At 38.4% G+C, this 17,139-nt stretch overlaps 1 protein-coding gene across 5 annotated transcripts; it reads right to left on the reverse strand.

Annotated features, from left to right (window-relative positions):
- Window positions 1–1,245: 1,245 nt before the first annotated feature.
- On the reverse strand, window positions 1,246–13,639 carry LOC106670502 (odorant receptor 46a-like). Of its 5 annotated transcripts, none has more exons than XM_014400932.2 (13): window positions 13,532–13,639; window positions 13,311–13,475; window positions 13,032–13,196; window positions 12,722–12,969; window positions 11,268–12,643; window positions 11,052–11,202; window positions 10,538–10,981; window positions 9,311–9,652; window positions 5,334–5,763; window positions 2,512–2,611; window positions 1,838–1,942; window positions 1,635–1,784; window positions 1,246–1,551 (listed from the first exon to the last, which is right to left on the reverse strand). In XM_014400932.2, exons 8-13 carry the CDS (start codon window positions 9,639–9,641, stop codon window positions 1,495–1,497), a joined length of 1,173 nt encoding a protein of 390 aa, XP_014256418.1. In that variant the 5' UTR covers window positions 9,642–9,652; window positions 10,538–10,981; window positions 11,052–11,202; window positions 11,268–12,643; window positions 12,722–12,969; window positions 13,032–13,196; window positions 13,311–13,475; window positions 13,532–13,639; the 3' UTR covers window positions 1,246–1,494. The 5 variants fall into 5 exon arrangements, with proteins under 5 accessions (XP_014256418.1, XP_014256416.1, XP_024086182.1 ...); XM_014400930.2 differs by having other exon boundaries at window positions 10,272–10,981; XM_024230414.1 differs by having other exon boundaries at window positions 9,792–10,981.
- Window positions 13,640–17,139: the final 3,500 nt, after the last annotated feature.

A 17,139-nucleotide genomic window follows, 5' to 3' on the forward strand; every position in this document is an offset into this window, starting at 1 on the left:
TATGTCTCTACAGTCTGCAGTGCAGTTATCAGTCCAACTATTATTCTAGCCCTAACTTCCTAGATTTAGTAGTTCTACAGTTAGTTTCTGTAATGGTTCTTTGATTGAACTTTTTGGCATGCCTCTGTCCTGGGATAAATTCCCACTGGTCTTATATTAATCCCGTCTGATTGATCTGCGTTTTTGGCGGTTTGGTGTGCCATAAAACAGTTCAGGGCCAATAGGGGTCGTCATGTAAATTTCTTTGGTCAATTTATCAGCCTCTTTGTTTCCCCTCTGCCCTGCATGCCATAGTACCCAGACAAGGGTAATTTTGTTGTTTTCCCCAATATCTTACAGGGCCCTAATTAAATTCCAAAAGACTCTAGACCGATGGGATAATTGCCGTCAGTGCCGCCTTGTGGCCTGAGTACTTGGCTAGTCTTCTGTTAATGACCTAGCCTTTTAATCTCTTCAGCACAGTGTTCAATAGCCACGGTCTCCGCCTGAAAGACAGTTGTATATTGCCCAAGTTTATATGAATTCTGGTCCTTGGTTTATTTACATAAATTTCAGCTCCAGTTTTGTAGCCATGGGTATACCAGATATGGTCAGCATTAACTGGGATCCCTTTCTTCTGGTCTGCTCTACCATGTATTTTAGTTGTAATTTTCTTGTCAAATCTGAATTCAGTGGTCATGGCATCAACAGGCCCGTGAAACCTATTTGCCTGAAGCTCTCTCCCAAGCTGTAATTCCTTCTTGTTATATGAGTAGACTATTGGAGCCTGTCTTTGGATAAAGATATATAGTGGTGGTAGATTCAGAAGGACTTCAGGGCAGCAAATTGCACCAGTGATGCTCAGGCTGATCTCAGTACTGAGGGATCCTGACTGCACTTAGCTGTGATGTGACCCAACCACCGATCCATAGGCTTCCCTTAAGTTTTACCCTGTCTAACTGTAGCAATATGCCAACTTTGGTGAAGGTTCTTATTGTGTGGTTTTTAGTGTCTGGCACCTCTGAAGTTTGTCTACTTCGTTTATTTTTTGTGGAATCATTCTGAGAAGTTTGATCTTGTTACCCAATACCTCCTCTGGCAAGATTGCTTGCTCATTACCCAAAATTCTTTCATACACCCAAGATAATGTCAGGTTATTTTTAAGGTTTTGAAGATTTTGAATGTTCACATCGATTATTTTGGATGTTGTGAAATGTATATAATAATTTCAAAGTTCCTTAAAAAAACTTGGCAAAAGAGATTCTGTGCAGGTGAAAAGTTTTTTATTTGTTGTTTTTCATGGAAATATATTTCTCCCAAGTGATATTAACTCTACATATGACAATTTGACAAACAACTCTATATATGACTGTCATCGATAACATTTTTAAAAATTATATTAAAAATGAAAGCAGCTATAAAAACAATGCCTTTTAGGAAATAATAGAAATGAATAAATTTATAGTACACCTAATCAAGAAAAAACACTGTAATGATTAGTATGCCAGGTGAACTTCATTGCAAATCCACAGCAGTTAGAAAATTATAATAAGAAAATGTCGTCTTCAGTACCTGTAACAATAAAAGTTATTAAAAACTGCATATCTTTGCTTTTTTTAAACTGTTATGAGTCTCAATAACAAGAGATTACATACATCAAGAAATGTATTTAGATTGATTTTGACTATTCCACCAAAAACAACAGGATGCATTGTCATTGACATCATCGTGACAACAATTCTCCTGTCCTCGACCGTTCCATTCAACCAGTCTGTCATGTACAGTGAATGCAATAAATCCCTGCACTAGAAAATATATTTGTAAAAAAAATTGTTAAAATTAAAAACTATTCATTTACCTGAAAGGTTATTTCATTGCTGTACCAGCAGTAACAATACAATATGAAAACAATTATAAGTGTGATTTCTGCTAGATTCATAAAAACTTGCAAATTCTTTTTACCCTAAAAATAATTAGTAAAAATATATTCATTAAAAGGCGATACACTACTCGTACGACAAAGTTCACCAGGTTCTTCTACACCTCAAATGCAACAAAAAAGTTTGTATGAACTAGGGCTCAATTCTCAACCCTTTTGCAGATATTCAACTTTTTTTTCAAACTATGTACGGTTTTTGTCTTAAATCTATTTGTAGCGCTTGAACAATTCAATTTTTGGGAAATCCAAAAAACATTGACAAGAGTGAATCAACCTGTATATTTTTATTTAGTATTGTGTCAAATCTTCAATATTATTCTCAAATTTGTGAAAACCTGCCTTTAATTGTTAAAAGAACAATTTCAATTTTCGTAAAGCCTGAGTAAAATAAAAAATTTGGCTAACCAAGGAAGGGGTAATAATGATTAATTAGCCCACAAAAACACTTGAAACCATGTGAGCAACAATACCAACAATTTAAAAAGTACAATTTTGTTTTACTAGTTATATAGATTATACACAGTAACACTTATTAAATCCTAATAGCACAAAAGGTTTTAGGAATAAAGTTCTTTGGGTTAACATGTACATACCAGTGTAAGTTCAAAAACACCAGAGCATAGAAGAAGCACAGTATGAAAACACTGAAATAATATCGCCGATACTGATGACACTCTCAGAGTTTCACATATTCTGAAAAGAAAATTCTTGATATTTTAAGTATGCTTAATTATGTAAAAGAATGATGTAAGCCTTACAATAAAAGTTCATTTATAATTTATCTAATTCACAACGTGATAAACAATTTCAATTAATTATTATTTTTATCTAGGGTCTTAATTGAGATAAAAAAAGTTATTGTCACAAGCGAGATTCAAATCCATGACCTTCGGCTCAATACACTGCTGCTCTCACCACTTGAGCTGTTGTGGCAGTTGTGATTAGAGCAGTAGCATATTGAGCTGAAGGTCGTGGGTTCGAATCCCGCTCATGAAAAAATTATTATGGTCAATTACCGTTAAATATATAGAAATGATAAATGATGGAGTGAGTGTGGTGTTCAATCCTTTTTAAAAAGATAGTTCCTACTCACAGTAAGACAGCTTGCTAAGTAATAAATAAATGGGGAGATAAATAATCTTCGTTCTTATTTATTTATTTTTATTACTATTGCAAAGGTAGCTTCTTCTGAAAGATCTTGTTGGTTTTGTTTTTTATGTGTATGTTTTGAAGCAGCCCTGCACATTTCATTTGTTATAAAGATTTTGTACTCTGTGCTGAAGAAGGAGCAAGGCTTCAAAATGTATACATTTAAAAAAATTGGTTGTATCTGTTCTACATAAAAAGGAACTTACAAGATAAATAATCTATTTTATTACCACAACTAATAAGAAAAGCCAACTTTTTAATGTAAATAAGCAGTAAGTCTCTTACTTTTGGTTATATTAATATCATTTTTTTTATTTTTTTTATTTGGAGATGAAACCAAAAGATGTCCCTAGCATCTATACACAGTGGATGTTAAACTCATGATAACCTATGGATCGGTGGGTTATTGACGACATTACATCTGAGGGTGGTCAGGATCCTCAGTATTGAGCCTAGTGTGCCTGAATATTTTTGGGGCTCACTAAATCTTTGGAAAAAATCAGCCGTTGTCTGTGCTTCACATCGCCTCTATTGAGCTCTCAACCTGCTATCGCAATTTCAACCACAGTTGTCTGAGTGTTTTACAAATTTCCTATATAGCTTCATGGTTCCTGTGATCTGGTATATTCAGCAATACTAAATCATGCGATTTTCATTAGCTCTTACCACCAGGATGGACACATCAGAATCTTCGCATGACTGTTGAACATATTATAGCAGCACATTCATAAGAGGTCAAATATCCTGGAGTCATCCTAAACAAATGGCTCACATGGAATCAGCACCTAAACGATATACAAATAGGCCAGATTGCCGGGCAAAGGTTCAGGCTCTGTTATGACCGTATGTCTATGTACACACCTTGGTTATCAGACCAATGTCGACATATGGGTCAGTGTTAGATGTCCCTATATCCCATGATACTCTATGGATCAGTGGTTATGTGTGCAAAGATACTACAGCTAAGGGCAATCAAGGTCCTCGAAACTGCTCAAACTGCTGGCAATGAAACCAACCCCCACTGCTGCTTTGGAAATCCTTCTACATCTATTGCCAGTACATACCTTTATCCAGGGAAAGGCCAGAGCCATTCAGTCATTTCATAGGCTGATGCAGGGACAGGCTCCAATGCCCTACTCTTATAACAAGAAGCAATTACAACTTTGGGGATAGCTTCAGGTTTCGAACAGGGTTCTGGGGATGCTGTTGATGCCATGACCTCTCTATTCAGATTTGACAAAAAATTAAAACAAATATACCTGGTAGATCAAACTCGGAGAAAGGGTTCCCATTAATGCCGAAGATAACTGGTATACAGATGACTCTGGTATTGACGAAAATAAACAAAGGGCAAAAATTCGTATAACCCTTGGGCAATATGCCACAGTCTTTCTAGGTGGAGAATGTGGCTATTAAACACTGGGCTGAGGAGATTAAAAGGCCAGGCCAGGCAGCACCAAGGGATGGTAAAGTCCAGAGTTGATTAGGATTACATTAGGGCCCTGTTAGACTTGGGGAAAACAACAAAATTACCCTTGTTTGATTTATGAAGAGCCCATGGTAGATAACATGGCCAAGGAAATTTCGATGACGACACCTATTGTCATCCCTGAACCCTACTGTGGCAAACCAAACTGCCAAAAACATAAATCTGTCAGACGATGGAATAAATATAAGACCTCCATTCAATGGATTTAGCCCAGGACAGAAACATACTCTGGAGGCATACAGACTCGGAGTGGCAGAAACAAGCCTGTGCAGATATTGCCAAGAAAAAGGAGAGCGGAACATGTCTTTGTGCAAAGACAGTAGGCTACGATTGCTACTCCTAGGGGAGGAAAAGCCAGGGCCAGAAGGATACTGACTTCAAGGAGTCCTTGAAAAAGCTTTGGGATCTAGTAAAAGGCCTTAAACTTAATAAGAGACCTAGACGACACAGGTCTCGCAGCACAGGTCATAACAAATCAACTCCTTCTCTAATCTAATCTAGGGGAATAATACGGCTACCGGTCACTGGCAACTGAGAAAACACTTACACAAAATGGGCATATTCAATCATAATTCATTAATAGGATATGCAATAAGGGGGAAGAAACTGCCACCTGTGTTTGAAGGGGTTCATGGAGACATTACCTAGGTAACCAAGATGACCCAGGAAACATCTATGACCTAATACGAGAAGGATAGGATATTAAATTTTAAAGACTTGACTTATTCTTAAATTATTATTTATATTATATAATTATTATATAAAAGAGTGTCATACCGCAAAATCTTATTGTGGTGCTCTGCACAAGTTTTGATCGTGATGTTCCCCGGCTTTCCAGTTGTTATGTTCATATTGTGAAGATTGTGTCTCAGAATCGTAAATTGGATCAAAATATTTTCAGCCATGCAGAAATAAAAGTTATCAAACATATAAAGTGCATGACCATCTGTTGCTACGTTTATGGCATGAATGACGTAAGTCACAAATACTTGAGTCCACGTTTCAATCATGTTAGGATATGTCACTACTATTGAAGTTTTGATCCCGCCTAACGCAAGCATAATGGGCCTCATAAGCCAGTGTAATGTTATCATCGAGCCGACAATTAAGAGAAAATAGAACAGCAACCAGCATCTGGCATAATGTTTCCGCAACTTCACCTCGAGCACTGGATCAACACCTTTGTTAATTGTTTCTAACAGCAAATCTGAAAATAACATCAAATAATTGCTGTTTTGTATTTTATTTTTATGTTTGTTTTACTATAAAGTACAATAAACAAATTATCAAATTTTATGTAAGTAAGATTAGACTTATTCTCACAATTTAAATATTTAAAGCCAATGTGTTTAGCTTATGTTAACTTTGAGTCTAAGTGGATTCCTAGTGATATAATTGTAAGAGTCTGTGGTGGGTGTTCTTTCCTCCACTGTGACCTAAGATCTATTGTAGAACACCTATACATTATAACCGTATCTTGGAATGTGCTCTTTTTCTTATAAACCTAAGCACTGTCCTGGTGCCTCTTTGCACACCTCTTTTGGTGTGAGAATTGCCTTATCGAAGTGGATGTACCATAATCATACTAATGCTTCACATTCACAGAGGGTATATGCCAATGTCTCTGGTTCCTCCTGATAGAGAGCATTTTTCTATCACTGTTTCGTCCATCATCTTTAGGTGGTAGCTAAGAGGGCAGTGGCCAGTATAGAGGCCTATAATCCTGCCTGCTGAGAGAAAGGATGCCTCCGTCACCTTCCTTTTTGTGATATTTATAAATCCCTTAACTTACCTCATACCTGGTGCTTTTGTCCAGTGCTCAATCAAGTCTTTCCCAAGCCATTTTTCCAGTTCCAACTTAAACACTCAGTCCAGTACACTTAGTCATGGTTCTGGCCCCATAGGTGAGAGGGCTGTTTTTCCCCAACCTGTTCATTTCCTTCTATACCTTCATATCACTCTAAGGTAATCTTATTGTGTTTTCTTAGAGCAGCAAGTTTGGAGTAGAAAGCATGCGCATTTAGCTGCCTGTCTGTCTGAGAGTATGTACATCTGTCCACCTTTCATATTGTTGTTTATTAACTCTTCTGCACAGAATTGTATTACATGGCTCTCAGCTTGGAAAATTTTGGGCCTTATACTTTGCTAGGATATAATTCACCCCTTTTACCCCTACCTACTCCCTGTTTTCTGTTTGATTCATCTCTGTATCATTTTAGGTGCCCTTCCTGAAACTTGGGGCTACCAGCAATGCTCTGTCAGGAGTCCAACCAGTATCCTTGTTCTGTTGAGGTTACCGTCCAGTAATAACTTTGTAAGTCTTGCAGTTGGCTCTTTTTTGAATCGCTCTTCATATACCTCTGCCTAAGGTGCATAGGTTCATCAAATTTTGGACCTATTAAGTAATAATTTTTTATGTATCCTTTTTTGTGGCAAGATGCTAAGTCACAATAGGGTTGGTCAGGTTCTAGAGAATTCATATTGGCTCTTTTTTTGGTGTCCACTTTCTTATTGCCTCTATGTCTCGAATGGCCAGGGGCACATGCTAGGGTCGGGTCTTTGAAGTCACTTGCCAGGGATTCTATACAATTCCATATGCTTTTTGCCTTTATGTCGCATGAAGCTAAGGCCTTAAGTGTCGCCTGACTCCGAGAAAAAGGCTATCTTCCTAGAATCCTATCTTGGCACAGAATTAAATTGTTATAATTTCAGACTGGAAAACTTTAGTGTATTTACCTAAGTTTGTAGTCAGTTTGGTCTTCGGATTCACCCCAAGGACTCCCCTGCCTCTATCCATTTTTGAGCCATTAGTATATCAGTAGGTATTGGCCTTCAGAGACCTACTACTCTTTCTTTTCCGGTATAAGTACCTTGTGCTTATTGTTGAAGTTATATTTTGGAGTAGTACCATAGATTGGCATGCCTAGTATGGCATCTGCTGTACCTCTTCCCTCAATTTCCGTTGTTTGTTGACAGCCCTGGGATTCCTCAACTGACATTTTCTCGTAGGCCAGCATAATGACATCTTCGAGGATGTTGAGCCTTTCGGGTTCTATCTCTTTCTTAGAGTATCCTTTTTCCACCGCAGCTATTTTTACCTGTGTCAATGCCACCTTGTAGGATATCTCCTTCCTGGTGGGTTTTGATTTCTTTGGTGCCTGTTTCTGTGGTTTGCTGTCCTAGACCATGGCCTCTTTTTTTTTTCATTATTCAAAGCAGGTTTGGTCATTTGGGCCGACTTGTGTCCCTGCTTTTTGCCCTTTGGTGGCTTCAAAGTTGCTTTGATGAAATTGTTGCTGATTGACATCCTCCTGGCTTTGACATATCCCACTTCCTACATCAGTAGGGTTGCTAGTCTGTTCCCTAAGGCTCCCGAGAGGCAGACCTTTGTTATCACATCTACCGATTTGTTCAATCTCCATCAGCCTTTTTACCTTGAAGGGGATGTATTTAGTATGTTTGGCCAGACTGCTTGTTTTGGCAGCCTTCGGGTCTGTCCCAGATGTTGTTTGGTTGCTGCTTGTATTGGCTCAACCGTAACGGGGAGCTATTTGGTGACCACCTGTGGTTAACCATAATTAACCCGCTAGATGTCACCATTGCTTGAACAATGGTCTCGCCTTCCATGGTGCAGCCAATGAACATGCAGCAGCTCTAAATAATCAGGGGCTCAACCTTATTTCAGACTCGTCCAAGTCTAGTGGAGTAAGCCGTCAGCATTAACTACAGCAACAAGGGTACTCGCTATATCATAACTCGCAATCTCAATAGCTCATATCCGACAACAGTCCCAGACTTCGACCATCGGTTCTACCCATAGCACTGGTCTTTCTTAGGGCCACCAAAAACCCCGGTCGCTAATGTAGGTAATAAGGTGCCCCATATGTTCATATGTTCACATCAATTTTCGAGGTGTTTTGTTTAATTTCTGCTTTTTATTTGTGTGTCAGTTCCAGGTTAAGCCTTAGTCAAAATAGACCCCAGGGTAGTGTACGCAATCAGTTTAAGAGAATGTTGTTTTTGCTTCTAAGGGTAAATAGTTGGTAACATGCGTGCATTTGTTTTCTCTTTACCCTCCGAATTCGGTTATTCATTGGAAGGCCTCCGAGGCAATTGCAGTATCATAAAGGAAAGCAGCAGGTCTACGGCAAAGGAACGTAGTTGGGATGTCTGAGATGTAGAGGAGGTACAGGATTGGTTTGAGCACATTGCACTGTGGCCCTCTCACTCCCATAGTCCGACTGCTGAAGAACTCGGAAGAATCGTCCTGTGAGTTAGGAGCCAAGGATTAAACTACACAGCAGGGTGTCCGCAGGTTGCCTGAGAGCTTCGTTTCAGACTATTTTTTGATACCCCATTCATCCATCATCACGGGTCGCTTTATAACTTGGTTTAGGGTCGCCATGGGCCCTTTTAGCCTACTTCGATGCGCCGATCAAACCCAATCCTAGGAGGGAGGGACCACCTGCAACATCAAAGCGTTTCCGAGGGGTGTGTAAGGTGGGATTGGTCTTGTACTGTATCCTTTGGTGTTTTGGATTTTGTGTAATAATTGTTTTTAAATCTCCACTTTTAGTAAGATTGACAAAGAAATTGTTACATAAAAGTCAAAAATGTAGCTGAATGGATACGAATTAGTTCAATTGGCTACTGATCGATGCTGTTAAATGTAGTTAAATAAAGGCAACTTATCTATACATTTATCACTATTATTTTCTATGTCACAAAAAAAAAAAAAAAAAAACAGGTCTAACCATCCAAATCGTCGATTGCCTTTCGCAATTCTCTTCTGTACTTGATGAGGTAGGCGAGCTTCGTAAATGCCAGCACTGCCGGCAGCGAGGCGAATATCGTAAATAAACTATTCGTCAAGCCGTTGTTGCTAATTTCGACAAAATTGTTCGTCATGAGGGAAAATAGGAACCATACGTTGAAAATCAAGAGAAATAATCTGAATTTGATTGCAATCCTTTGTAATGTCTTGTTCTGTATATCTTCAGCCCACCATGCGAATATGTTGAACCAAAATATGTGAGGCCAGGTCCAGACTTTTGACAAATCCGCTCTCCTCCATGGACGCATCATGTTTATTCACCCTGCAATATTAGCTGATGTGAATATCACACAAATATGACGAACGAAATGTACGCTTAAAAAAACTGTATGGGATAAAAAAAGTTCTACTCTAAAATAAAAATAAAAAGTTTGCTAAAACTTATTGACTTTCTGTTGTACTTGTGTTCAGTGAATATGGTTGCAAGGAGCGACTGATTTCAAAACACTAATGGCCTCGCCACAGCAAAGAAAGAAAATTGTCCAATTAGGTAATTTGATTTCTACCTGACCAAAAACTTCGAATAACGAATTGTTTTACTTAACAAGTTTTGTTTGTTTTAGAAACAAATCGGTTACAGTACAATTGACGTCAATAGTTGAAGAAACTACTCCCCAATTTTATATTGTACTATTTACTTATTCGGGTTTGCTGAGTGGCTATAAAAATCTAATCAGTTTTATTAGGGAACTTCTTGGGATTGTCAATATTGAATAAAATATCAACATTTTCTTTAACTCAGCAGTGTATGATTGATTAAATTGAATATAAGTGGCAAAAGTATAAATAAATAAATTTTTTATGAGCTATGGGCAACTTTTTCGTCCTTATATTAAATTGTAACTTTTTTTTATCCTCCTTTTTTGCAGAAAACTGTTCACCTTTCTAACTAAGGAGGAAATAGCGAAGCCATGGGCGCTTAATCGCCTTGGAGGGTCAACTAGGGTTGAGGATGAAAAAAGTTGGAGGAGATTAGGATGAGGATACAGAGTTTTATGGAGGCGTCTGTAGTGGCTTCAGTGTTCGAGCACAATGTTATTTGAAGCCCTCGTGGTGATGGGGGGGGGAATGGTCCGAAGAATTTTGGACTGGTTTGGATTCTTAGGTATTTTTGGTGCCCGGTGTTTGGACCTAACTACTGAATTACGTTGACTGTATCCTTGCAGTTACAGGGTTTGCGGTTGGTTGAGATCTCGTCGTCAGACAGGTTGAGCCTCTGCTTATATCCAGAGGTGCTGCACGCTGCAAGCACATTGACTGCTGCCGGGAGGCGGAAACATTAAAGCATTCCTAGTGGAAACTTTGTTAACCACATGGGATCCGAGTCCACATCGGTTGTAATCATCGAGTCAATCCAGATTTTTGGTATTGGCTTTTTCAAAAAGCTTCCGTCAGTTCTTCCAATTCTCTCCAATCTTTAGGCAAGTTCACGGCATCTTCCTTTATGCCGTCCAGCCAGCGTAGCTTAGGTTGCCATCTTGGATGTACTTGCAAGTCCGTCATAGTTGGTGTTCGAGTCTGCTCTTTGGTTAAGTTGTCTCCTTATTTAGAGGGGATCTGCAAGTTCTTGGCTGCTTGGAAGTCCGAAGCACTGTAATTGAAAACAGGTAAATACAGGTAATCACCACACTGGTATTTGGTTTCATTGAGTTTGATCCTACATTTACTACAAACATACTACTATATTCTATGTCCTTGAGATTTCTGAAGGCAGCTGTTCTGGGTTTGATGAAAGGGTGACGGATTCGTCTGCGTGTGGAATACTGCATTGGGATTGATATGAATGTCTGAAGTGTATCCTGAATAGACGTGCTGAAAGGACGTAAACAATAATTATTGCAAAAATTAAAAAGGAAATAAAATAAAAAGGGGCTTACCCTCAGCGTGGCTTCGTCGTAACTCGCCCTGCTCGTAATCACGCCGTGGCAGAGATCTGCTGTTGGGACAAAATCCACCCTATTCTTTGGTCAAAGGAGAAAATGAAAATTTATTTGCTCATAATACAATGCCTATTATTCCAAACGACATATATTTGTTGGTAGCAATTCGTCGAAGGCAAAACGAACAACGAAAGGTGGCGGATAAACGGAGTGGTACAAGGGGGCAAACCTATTAAGGAGTCAAAACAAATCGCCTATACTAAATATAGAATGAAGGATCCTGCCTTGAGGAAAATTCGCATCATCAAAGTGGATGAGGGCGAAGGTTGTTCCGATTCGTATTTGAAACTGCCGTGGGACTGGTAGGATTTTAGTGTGAAAGTGAATGGAAGGATTTATAATTTGTGTGAATTCTAAAGATTTTCTGTTCTTTTTGAATTCTGAAATAGGAGAGATATTCCTGGAGGTTTATGAAGACCACTAGATCACGTTTTATGAAGGAAAGGTGGTATGGTCTGCGTGTCGAGAACTTTATGGGGAATAGGAATTTCTGAAATGTATGCTGAACATAGAATGGAACCAAGGATCTTGCCTTGAGGAACGAGTGGCATAGTGGATGAGGGAGAAGGATGTTCCAATTCGCATTTGAAAGTATTTATTTGATAAATTCTTAGATACCCTTGAGCTTTCAGAGCATGCCATACTCCATCGAAGGCGTCTAGGGAAGCATCCGAATATTCCTTCCGCTCACGGGATGAAGTGGCACTCTCGATTAGTATAATGTCGCCTGGACACGAAAATTTCGAGGACAATTGTGATCTGGTTGGTTATGAAAGAACTTGGTCTATGGATTTTGTACTGGGGTGGATTTTTTGATGGTTGGAACGTTTGGTTCAACATCCAGATCGATTGTAGTAATAAGTACATAAGGCGTTTGTTTTGTAGTGAGAGTTTCAAGTGTCAAGCAGTCTTTTATGTAGTTTTTATATACTCTGTTGTTTTTTTTTTAAGTTCGAGTGCCGTGGTTCGAAGAAAGTTTTTTAAGATGATTCTGAAAGGGTCGTCGGTGGTCGCAACGGTTAAAGAGTTGTAAGGTATAGGTTCTGGGTTCGAATCCAGCGGCCCTGAATTGATCCCAACACATTACAAATGGGCATTTTTTCAAAACACCCGTTGTTGAGCCTCTGCTGTTCGTCGTCTAATTGAGGAGTACTGTATCGAGATTGACAGTCTGAATTAAATAGAGAATGGGACAGAGGATCCTGCCTTGACGAACACCCGAATTCCTTCCGCTCATTGATGTCTTGTAGCACTGTTGAATATATTGAACCCTGACGGAATGAAGGGTGAGGTCATTTTCTCGTCTGGATGATCTAGATGCGGTTAGAGCAGAACAGATTAATTTGTCTTGTCAGACTTCAAATTTTATCGTCTCTGATTAACTTACGTACGTTTTTTAGTGAGTGAACTAGTCTTTTGTGTATCGTTTTGTATCAATAATATAACGATTGATGATATATAAACTTTAAAATCGTTCAAATCAATCTTGGAACTGAGTGTGAAAAATGGAAAATTGTGCTATAAATATTAATTTTTATTTATAAAAACTAATAAACTTTACAATATTTGTTTAAACTTGTTGTTTGATCTTCATGCTTTGTTGTTTATTTACAATAGCCATAATGGATCATTACATAGTCTGAAACAAAAACAATGTCAAATGAATTATGTTTATCATAAGAAATGTCCGTTAAAACTTACTTTGCTTAGCACATCTGTTTTGTTTCTCTAACTGGCATACGTTTCTGAATGTCATAAATGAATCTCTATATTTTGCACAAAATGTAGTGTCAGGAAATACGGTACAATTTTCGTCACAATCGGCTATATTTTCGCTGCAATCGCCATGATGTGTGATATAGCAGCCTGTTGTAAAAAAAAAAAAATATTATATATATATTATTTCGTATATATAGCTATTGGTTTTCTTTTACTTCTTTTCATTAAATGAGTTATAAGGGGTGAATTGGGAAAACTTACTCGTTCCAGAATTTTCGTTTTCCCACCTTAGCATGCAGGAATTTGAAAATGTCCGCATTTCTTCGCCGCACTTGGCGCAGACGGGAAGTTCGTCGTTGGGGCAGTCAACACCCGGCTTGATGGCTCTTCCAAGTCCCGTAGACAGACAAGACATCAAGCTGAAAACTGTCAAAACCCAAATTGAAACTTTAAATACCTAGTTTAGGGGCAACGCTACCCACGAAAAACGACACCGCCGGCTTTCATATCTTCGAAGTCAAGCGCGATATTGACTTATTTAATGTTTTCTTGGTTATTTATATAGCGAAGAAGGACAAGGCCGGTGTGTTTAGTATGTAAATTCCATCAAGCCTGACATCACGGCTCCATGCCACACCGGTAGAGTCATCTTGTAGTTTTTTCGCCTGTTCCAAGTTCATTTGAATATCAAAACAACAATGGGACGCCATGATCGCAATTATTTTGGTTTAATTGTTCGATATCGTCATACGAAAAATCCTTCAATTTTACAACGATTATTTATAGCTTATTCCAGTTGTCTATTGGACAAAGATTTATGAGAACCTTAGCGTTAGATTAGCGGTAATTTTTAATATCTTTATTGCTCCTCGAGATCAACTTATACGTTTCCTTTAACAATGACTTAAAACTGTTTAAAACACTAAATAAATAACAAAAAATCTTTAGTGTCAAACCATTGTTTCTATTCCAGTCGTCTATTATACTAAGATGTATGAGAGTTATTTAAGGGTTGTACCAAGTTAGAGAAAACAATAATCGTAATATAGTTTTCCGTCAAATTAACCCTTTTTAATGTCATATTAACTCTTTTTAATTTCAAATTAACCCTATTTTTAAAGCGTGAAAAAAACTTCAGAGAGCTTTTTCTAAAAAATTATCATATAAAGTAAAATTCCTATACTAATATATCCTATTTGCTATTTTTTATTCAATATAAATCAGTATCCTTCCGGCGTGTAAACATCTACTCAATAGGAATTTTTTTTTCGTAGCGTGGCAGAACGGCATAATCAGAGCAACAGTCACCTACAGACCAACGAATTAGAAGAAGATGAAAATGAAGAATATGCGTGCAGAAGTGGAACCAAAGAAAAGGAGATTTGCTGTTCATCGGATGAACGTGAAACGAAAAAAGGAGAGAGAGTTTCACACACTTTGTAAGGAGCTTGAAGACGATGAAGAAAGATTTTTCAAATATTCAAATATTTCAAATATATATTTATTCTAATAATAATATAATTTAGTAAATTTTTAATAGTAAAATAAAATTTTTAAAAAATTTGAATATGTACTGATCGGCGATTCGGATTAGCGCAAGTTCGGTTTACCGAGACTGGACGTTATAATTAAAATTATAATGCAATTTATTATAGGTAGGCACCTAAGCTATCGGAATTGCACACATCTTGTCTGCCGTCTATTCATATTAACCGTATTGAACCACGCAGACAATAAAATACAACCGCAGACACGTGCCGGCACAAGCAAAACGTTCTCGGCGACAATGCTGTCCGGTGCTGGTACGTGCTTACGTTCGCTAAATATGAACGTTCCTATATGTTTTGTATGTAATGATTTTTTTGTGTCTGCTACGCTAAGTGCTGGACACGCTCTGTGCTGATAGATATGAATCGACCTCGTTGCGGCCACCGACGCCCCCATTTTAAGGGCTATTATCCCCCGTTTTCTGCCTAAAGCACATCGGTGAGTCCTATTTCATCGAGGAACTTGATGGTTGAAGCTCTTCTATGGTCACATTGTACATCCCAAAACACTTCCTCCTGCGGGCAAGTGTAGCACCGCTGTTTGTTAGTAGGTGTGTTGGTGTCTCCTCTACCTCTTTGCAGAATCTACATGTGCCGTCTTGGGTTATGCCAATCTTCTTTAAGTGTCCATTTAGCTGTTAAGAATCCTGTTAGGATTAGCAGTTTGTTCCTGATTCCTTTGACACATTCGGTAATTTCTTTTCTTCCGAAATTTGTAAGGAGATTCTTGGATTGCCTGTGCCCAATGAGTGAATTCCATTGTTCCTTCATTTTCTTTTTGTACTACTATCTGAGATACCCATTGATCGTGTGGGTTCCTATGCCATAGAAGGTCTCGGGTCCTATCAGCGGTGTAGCAGCTCCTTTCCATGTAAGGGTTCCTTCCTTCCCATGTGTCCTGGGACCCAACAGAGGCTGACTTTGTTCTGCGTACCTAATATGTTCAATTTGGTTTTGCAGTTCAACACCATCTTTGAACTAATGATATTTGAGCTTAGTGCTTTGATGGCTGCTTAGCTATCTGACATGATAGCTATGTTCTTGTTTTTGTACCCTTTAGTCAAGTTGAGTTGGGTACATCTCTCGATTGCGTGAATCTCAGCTTAGAAGATACTGGTGTATTTTCCCATGGGTTCTGAGTTGTTCTTGCCCCTGTACCTTCTTGTGTTCTAGGTCTATCTGTGTACCAAAATATGGTGCCTTTCTTAAAGGAGGTGTTTTCCTCTGTTCCCATTCTTTTTTAGTACCTAAATTTATTGGATGGAGTTGGTGTCCGAGGGGATCGAAGTCACGTAATATATCCAATTATCACAAGGAATATCGATTACTCTGGGGTAGAGTAATAGTAAATTATTAGCGTAATGGAAAGGTTTATCTCCAATTACCCCAAGGAATATCGAGTACTCTGGAGTAGTGTGTTGGTAATTTATTAGCGTAAATGGAGGAGCTTATCCCCATTTACCCCAAGGAATAACGATTACTCCGAGAGAGTGTGAAGGAAATTTATTAGCGTGATTGGAAAGGTTTATCTCCAATTACTCCAAGGAATATCGAGTACTCTGGAGTAGTGTGTTGGTAATTTATTAGCGTAAATGGAGGAGCTTATCCCCATTTACCCCAAGGAATAACGATTACTCCGAGAGAGTGTGAAGGAAATTTATTAGCGTGATTGGAAAGGCTTATTTCCAATTACCCCAAGGAATAACGGGTACTCTGGGTAGTGTGAACGAAGTATTGTCTTCGATTGTAATTAATTAGCATAAATGGAGGAGCTTATGCCCAATCACCCCGAGAAATAGCGTGTACTCTGGGGTAGTGAGAATGAAGTATGGTATGCGACTGTATAGTTTTATCCTCAATTACCCAACGGAATATCGTAAACTCTGAGATAGTATGAAGGTAATTTATTAGCGGGAAACCCCAATTGTTCCAAAGAATATCATGTACTCTGGATTATTGTGATGGTAATTTATTAGCATGAATGGAGCGGCTTATACCTAAATATCCCAAGGAATGTTGAGTACTCTGGGATTGTCGTGTGTGATTGTAATTTATTAACGCGAATGGAGACGCTTATTCTCAATTATCCCGCCGAATGTTAAATACTCTGGGGTCGTGTGAACGAAGAATGATCTGTGAATAAAATTTACTAGCGTGAATGGAGGAGCTTATCTCCAATTGCCCTAAGAAATATCGAGTACTCTGGGGTAGTGTGTTGGTAATTTATTGGAACGAATGGAAGAGCTTATCCCCTAAATAATTAACGAAGTGTTGTCTTCGATTATAATTAATTTGCATAAATGGAGTGGCTTGTGCCCAATCACCCCGAAGAAAATCGTGTTCTCTGAGATAGTATGACAGTAATTTATTAGCGTAACGCCCCAACTATTCCAAAGAATATTATGTACTCTGGGTTATTGTGGTAGTAATTCATTAGCGTGAATTGAGGACCTAATCCCTAAATGTCCCAAGGAAAGTTGAGTACTCTGGGATTGTGTGTCTGTATTGTCGTGTGTGAATGTAATTTATTAACGCGAATGGAG

This window comes from Cimex lectularius, unplaced genomic scaffold (genome assembly GCF_000648675.2).
Source record: "Cimex lectularius strain Harlan isolate CLEC.00 unplaced genomic scaffold, Clec_2.1 scaffold31, whole genome shotgun sequence".
NCBI classification, from domain to species: domain Eukaryota; kingdom Metazoa; phylum Arthropoda; class Insecta; order Hemiptera; family Cimicidae; genus Cimex; species Cimex lectularius.

What these genes read in the sequence shown, in the direction of transcription:
- LOC106670502 (XM_014400934.2), bottom strand. Translation starts at nt 9,641, where the DNA reads ATGATGCGTCCATGGAGGAGAGCGGATTTGTCAAAAGTCTGGACCTGG. An exon ending in GGCAATCGACGATTTGGATG is followed by an intron (nt 5,764 to 9,310) that starts GTTAGACCTGTT and finishes TGTTATTTTCAG; the next exon opens with ATTTGCTGTTAGAAACAATT. An exon ending in CACCACAATAAGATTTTGCG is followed by an intron (nt 2,612 to 5,333) that starts GTATGACACTCT and finishes TTTTCTTTTCAG; the next exon opens with AATATGTGAAACTCTGAGAG.